Source organism: Erinaceus europaeus, unplaced genomic scaffold, assembly GCF_950295315.1.
Source record: "Erinaceus europaeus unplaced genomic scaffold, mEriEur2.1 scaffold_848, whole genome shotgun sequence".
Lineage (NCBI taxonomy): Eukaryota > Metazoa > Chordata > Mammalia > Eulipotyphla > Erinaceidae > Erinaceus > Erinaceus europaeus.
Window position 1 is genome coordinate 321 of NW_026648014.1, and position 6,448 is coordinate 6,768.

A 6,448-nucleotide genomic window follows, 5' to 3' on the forward strand; every position below is an offset into this window, starting at 1 on the left:
GGCAGGGGGCAGGGGGCAGGGGCAGGGGGCAGAAGGCAGGAAAGAGGGGAGAGGTGAGGGGAGAGGGCAGAGGGCAGAGGGCAGGAAAGAGAGGAGAGATGAGAGGGCAGGGGGTAGGGGGCAGAGGGCAGAGGGCAGGAAAGAGGGGAGAGGTGACAGGAGAGGGCAGGGTGCAGGGGCAGGGGGCAGGGGGGCCGGGGGCAGGGGCAGGGGGCAGGGGGCAGAGGGCAGAGGACAGGAAAGAGGGGAGAGGTGACGGGAGAGGGCAGGGGGCAGAGGGCAGGAAAGAGGGGAGAGGTGAGGGGAGTGGGCAGGGGGCAGAGGGCAGAGGATAGAGGGCAGGATAGAGGGGAAAGGTGGGGGGAGAGGGCAGAGGGCAGAGGGCAGGAAAGAGGGGAGAGGTGACGGTAGAGGGCAGGGGGCAGAGGGCAGAGGGCAGGAAAGAGGGGAGAGGGGAGGGGAGAGGGCAGGGGGAGGGGAAGCACACGGGAGCAGAGAGGAGAGAGGGTGTGAGGGGCAGGGGAGCCCACCTGGAGGAGCTGGGGCAGTGCCGGGGTCGGGGCAGGGCGGGGGCAGTCGCCAGGTGCGGGGGGCAGGTGGCCCTGCTGGGGGTGCTGGGCGTGGGCAGCGGCCGGGCATCCCTCCCTCCCTCAGCCGAGCAGAGTCGGAGCTGGAGGGGCCGCAGAGGAGGCCCCGCAGGGAGGGAGGGCGGACGCAGGACAGACAGAGAGAAGCGGAGGGAGACAGGAGGCCGCAGCCCTGCTCCCCTGCAGGTGGGACCCGGAGCTCCAACCCGGGGCCTGAGCGCTGAGCCGTGTTTACAAGGCCTGAGTGTTCCGACTTGTTTATTTTGGGCAGAGGAGCTGAGAGCGAGAGACAGACCTGGGGGCAGGCGCCGGCCAAGGCACTCAGCACTCAGCACTCAGTGGACGAAGACAGACAGGGATAGACGGGGACAGACGGGGATGTGGATGGACGTGGATGTGGATGGGGACATGGATGGATGTGGACAGACGGGGACAGACGGGGACGGATGTGGAGGGACAGGGACAGACGTCGTGGATGTGGACGGGGACGGACAGACGGGAACAGATGTGGATGCGGGAGGATGCGGGAGGATGCGGGAGGATGCGGGTGGATGCGGGAGGATGCGGGAGGATGCGGGAGGATGCGGGAGGATGCAGGTGGATGCGGGAGGATGCGGGAGGATGTGGAGGGACAGGGACAGATGGGACAGTCGTGGATGTGGACGGGGACACGGACAGACGGGAATAGACGTGGATGCGGGAGGATGCGGGAGGATGCGGGTGGATGCGAGAGGATGCGGGAGGATGCGGGTGGATGCGGGAGGATGCAGGTGGATGCGGGAGGATGCGAGAGGATGTGGAGGGGCAGGGACAGATGGGACGGTCGTGGATATGGACGGGGACGCGGACAGACGGTAATAGACGTGGATGCGGGAGGATGTGGGAGGATGCGGGAGGATGCGGGTGGATGCGGTGGATGCAGGAGGATGCGGGTGGATGCGGGAGGATGTGGGACGATGCGGGAGGATGCGGGTGGATACGGGTGGATGCGGGTGGATGCGGGAGGATGCGGGTGGATGCGGGAGGATGCGGGTGGATGCGGTGGATGCGGGAGGATGCGGGTGGATGCGGGTGGATGCGGTGGATGCGGGAGGATGCGGGTGGATGTGGGAGGATGCGGGAGGATGCGGGAGGGTGCGGGAGGGTGCGGGAGGGTGCGGGAGGATGCGGGAGGATGCGGGTGGGTGCAGTGGATGCGGGAGGGTGCGGGAGGATGCGGGTGGATGCGGGAGGGTGCGGGTGGCTGCGGTGGATGTGGGAGGATGCGGGTGGATGCTGGAGGATGTGGAGGGACAGGGACAGATGGGACGGTCGTGGATGTGGACGGGGACGCGGACAGACGGGAATAGACGTGGATGCGGGAGGATGTGGGAGGATGTGGGAGGATGCGGGTGGATGCGAGAGGATGCGGGAGGATGCGGGTGGATGCGGGAGGATTCAGGTGGATGCGGGAGGATGCGGGAGGATGTGGAGGGACAGGGACAGATGGGACGGTCGTGGATGTGGACGGGGACACGGACAGACGGGAATAGATGTGGATGCGGGAGGATGTGGGAGGATGTGGGAAGATGCGGGTGGATGCGGGAGGATGCGGGAGGATGCGGGTGGATGCGGGAGGATGTGGGTGGATGCGGGAGGATGCGGGAGGATGTGGGAGGATGCGGGTGGATGCGGGAGGATGTGGGTGGATGCGGGAGGATGCGGGAGAATACGGGTGGATACGGGTGGATGCGGTGGATGCGGGAGGATGCAGGTGGATGCGGGAGGATGCGGTACGATGCAGGAGGATGCGGGTGGATGCGGGTGGATGCGGGAGGATGCGGGTGGATGCGGGAGGATGCGGGTGGATGCGGTGGATGCGGGAGGATGCGGGTGGATGCGGGAGGATGCAGGTGGATGCGGTGGATGCGGTGGATGTGGGAGGATGTGGGAGGATGCGGGAGGGTGTGAGTGGATGCGGGAGGGTGCGGGAGGGTGTGGGAGGATACGGGTGGATGCGGTGGATGTGGGAGGATGCAGGAGGATGCGGGTGGATGCGGGAGAATGCGGGAGGATGCGGGTGGATGCCGGTGGATGTGGGAGGATGCGGGTGGATGCGGGAGGATGCGGGAGGATGCGGCCAGGGTCAGACAGGGCTGCTGCGATGTCCGTGACGGGGTCAGGCGCTGATGCCCCGGGGCCTGGGGGAGGGTCTGCAGGCAGCTGAGAAAGTTCAGGTGGGGCACTGTCCACTGCCACCTCAGTCCCCTGCAGGGGGAGGGGACAAGGGGAGGGGACAAGGGGGAGGGGACAAGGGGAAGGGGACAAAGGGGAGGGGACAGGGGGAGGGGACAAGGGGGAGGGTACAAGGGGAAGGGGACAAGGGGGAGGGGACAGGGGAGGGGGCAAGGGGAGGGGACAAGGGGAGGGGATAAGGGGGAGGGACAGGGGAGGGGACAAGGGGAGGGGACAAGGGGAAGGGGACAAGGGGAAGGGGACAAGGGGGAGGGGACAAGGGGGAGGGGACAAGGGGAGGGGAGGGTGCGTGGGGAGGGATGGGAGGGAAGAGGCGGGGCGGGGGCAGGACGGAGGCCCACGCGGGGTCACTCACGCGTTGGACATGGCGGCTCTGGCCGGTCCCGCGGGACGCGCGGCTGCTCCGGACGACGCTCAGGGGCGGGAAGGCCTGGCGGCCACCGCGGTTCTGGCCTCCGGGACTCCGAGGAGCTGGCGGCGTTGCCTAGCAACGGAGACGCGCGCCGCCTAGCGACAGGGCAGTGCGCATGCGCAGCGCCGCCTCTGCTCACCAGTGCGCCTGCGCGCCGGCAGCCGTTGCCGTGGCAACCGAGGAGGATGCGCTGGCGGGATGCGGGGAAGGCGGGATGCGGACGGGATGCGGGCGGGATGCTGGATGCGGGCGGGATGCGGGCGGGATGCTGGCGGGATGCGGGAGGGGTTCGGGAGGGGTGCGGGAGGGATGCGGGCGGGATGCGGGCGGGATGCTGGATGCGGGAGGGATGCGGGCGGGATGCGGGAGGGGTGCGGGCGGGATGCTGGATGCGGGAGGGATGCGGGCGGGATGCGGGCGGGATGCTGGATGCGGGAGGGATGCGGGCGGGATGCGGGAGGGGTGCGGGCGGGATGCTGGATGCGGGAGGGATGCGGGCGGGATGCGGGAGGGGTGCGGGCGGGATGCTGGATGCGGGCGGGATGCGGGAGGAATGCTGGATGTGGGCAGGATGCTGGATGCGGGATGCGGGAGGAATGCTGGATGTGGGCAGGATGCTGGATGTGGGCGGGATGCAGGCGGGATGCGGGCGGGATGCGGGAGGGGTGCGGGAGGGATGCGGGCGGGATGCGGGCGGGATGCGGGCGGGATGCGAGAGGGATGCTGGATGCGGGAGGGATGCTGGATGCGGCGGGATGCTGGATGCGGGTGGGGTGCTGGATGCGGGAGGGATGCTGGATGCAGGCGGGATGCGGGAGGGTTGCGGGCCTGGCTGCCGCGGAGGCCTTCGGATCCCGGACCCAGGGGCAGGTGCCCAGCTCCGAGCGGCCTAGCCTGTGTGCAGCTTGCGGCTGTTCGGCCCCTTGGCCCCTGTCCTGTGTCCGCGGGTGTGAGGTCTGGGGTGCGGCACCCTCGGGGCGGCCCACACACCGGCGCTCTGCCCGCCGCACCATGAGGGGGTCTCGGGTGGCAGGACCCGGGTTCGAGCCCCTGCTCCCCACCTGCAGGCGGGGCTTCACAGGTGGTGGAGCTGGGCTGCAGCTCTCCCTCTCAATTTCTGTCCCATCAAATAAAAATAAAGCCGAAAGCAAAACAGACGAAAGGAGCCAGATGGTGGCGCACCTGGCTGATTGCACACGGTACAACAGGAGGACCCGGGTTCGAGCCCCTGGACCCCACCTGCTAGCAGGAGGCTTCCTCGCAGCAAAGCAGGGCTGATCGCTGTCCCTCCTACTCCACCCCTTTCTTGACTTCTCTGTGTCTATCCAACAATAAAATTATTTTTAAAAAGAAAGGAAGGAGGGCAGGGTAGATAGCACAGCGGTTATGCAAAGAGACTCATGAGCAGTGCTTTGGTGTTTCTCTGTGTCTTTCTCTCTCTGCATCTCTCTCAAAAATGAATAGAATAAAATAAAAGGAAGGAAAAAAAACAAAGAAAAATGGCCACCAGGATGCATGGTTTTGTCGTGCTGGCCAGCGCAAGCTGGTGGCTCAAGGAAGCAAAACGGCAAAGTGGGGCAGGGTGTTTGGAAGGGCCGGGAAGCGTGGCTTGGTCTGGGCCGAGTCCCAGCACCCATGGGCGCTGAACATGCCGGGGGCGGGCGCTAGCCAGAGCAGTCACCTCCGCCAGGAAGCGAGGGCGGCCCAGCGGCTTCCCTGCCTATAAATAAAACCTCGGAGCGTGAGAACAGGGCACCGGTGGCCAGTCCCAGAGGATGTTTGCCTGCTGCTTATTATCCTGTTTTGCAGAGGTCAGGCAGCCTCTGGACGCAGGTGCGGGGCCACTGGCACCGGCTGGCCACCTGCCGTGGGGTGAGGGGCGGCCGCAGGACCGGGCAGGGTCCCCAGAAGCCCCCACCGCGTGCCACCCCGCTTCCCTCCCCATTTTCTCTTCACAGTGGGAGCAAGGAGGAAGCCCCAGGCCCATCTCAGCTGCGTTGTCCCCAAAACAGGTGACAGCTGGGGGGAGGCGGTTGCTGGAGTCAGCCCCCCCTTTTAAAAATATTTTAATCTTTATTTTAAATAGAGACAGAGAGACATTGTGAGGAAAGGGGAGACAGGGAGAGAGACAGAGAGACACCCGCAGCCCCGCTTCACCACTCGTGATGCTTCCCCTGCAGGTGGGGACCCAGGGTGAACCCCGGTCCTCAAGCACTGTGCCCTGAGCACTCAGCCAGGAGCGCCACCGCTCGCTCCCCGGAGTTGCCCGTGACTTGCTGCGGGGAGGTGAGGGAGGCCGGCTCGCTGGGGCTGAAGCAGGCCTCCCTCACCTCCACCCCCAAGGAGGCCACAGAGGGTCTCTGAGCTCTGTCTCCTCTTCCTCTCCCCTCTCCTCCTCCTCCTCCTCCCCTCTCCCCTCTCCTCCTCCTCCTCCTCCCCTCTCCCCTCCCCTCTCCTCCTCCTCCTCCTCCCCTCTCCCCTCTCTCCTCCTCCTCTTCCTCTCCCCTCTCCTCCTCCTCCCCTCTCCCTCTCCTCCTCCCTCCTCCTCCCCTCTCCCCTCTCCTCCTCCTCCTCCTCCCCTCACCTCCTCCTCCTCTTCCTCTCCCCTCTCCTCCTCCTCTCCTCTCCCCTCTCCTCCTCCTCCTCCCCTCTCCCCTCTCCTCCTCCTCCTCCTCCTCCCCTCTCCCCTCTCCTCCTCCCTCCTCTTCCTCTCCCCTCTCCTCCTCCTCCTCCTCCCGCCCTCCTCCTCTTGCTCCTCCTCCTTCTTCCCATCCTCCTCATCTTTTTCTTCTTCCTCCTCCTTTTCTTCTCCACCTCTCCTCCTCCTCCTCCTCCACCTCATCGTCCCCCGCACCCTCTTCCTCTTTCCCTGAGAAGCTGTTGTCCGGGGCCTGATGCTCTGGAGGAGACGCGTGTAGCCCCCAGTACCGTGTTCAGACACCCAGGGCACACAGGGCCGTGGAGAGCTGGCCTCCCCCTGCTGCGAGCCCCCAGGCCTGGTAGAGGGGCAGGGGCACAGGGAGGGAGGAGGGGGAGGCAGAGGAGGAGGTCGGGGAGGGCAGGGTAATAGCACGCGGTGGTGCGGTGGGTTAAGCGCACGTGGCACAAAGCGCAAGGACGGCGTGAGGATCCCAGTTCGAGCCCCCGGCTCCCCACCTGCAGGGGAGTCGCTTCCCAGGCGGTGAAGCAGGTCTGCAGGTGTCTTTCTCTCCCC

At 66.6% G+C, this 6,448-nt stretch overlaps 1 protein-coding gene across 1 annotated transcript; it reads right to left on the reverse strand.

The window, feature by feature from the left end:
* Positions 1-3,329: 3,329 nt before the first annotated feature.
* LOC132536578 (soluble scavenger receptor cysteine-rich domain-containing protein SSC5D-like) lies at positions 3,330-4,247 on the reverse strand. The gene has a single exon (XM_060184631.1). It carries the CDS (start codon positions 4,245-4,247, stop codon positions 3,330-3,332), a length of 918 nt encoding a protein of 305 aa, XP_060040614.1.
* Positions 4,248-6,448: the final 2,201 nt, after the last annotated feature.

Bases quoted from the DNA above. Each gene is read 5' to 3' on its own strand.
- LOC132536578 (XM_060184631.1), bottom strand. From the start codon at position 4,247: ATGGTGCGGCGGGCAGAGCGCCGGTGTGTGGGCCGCCCCGAGGGTGCC.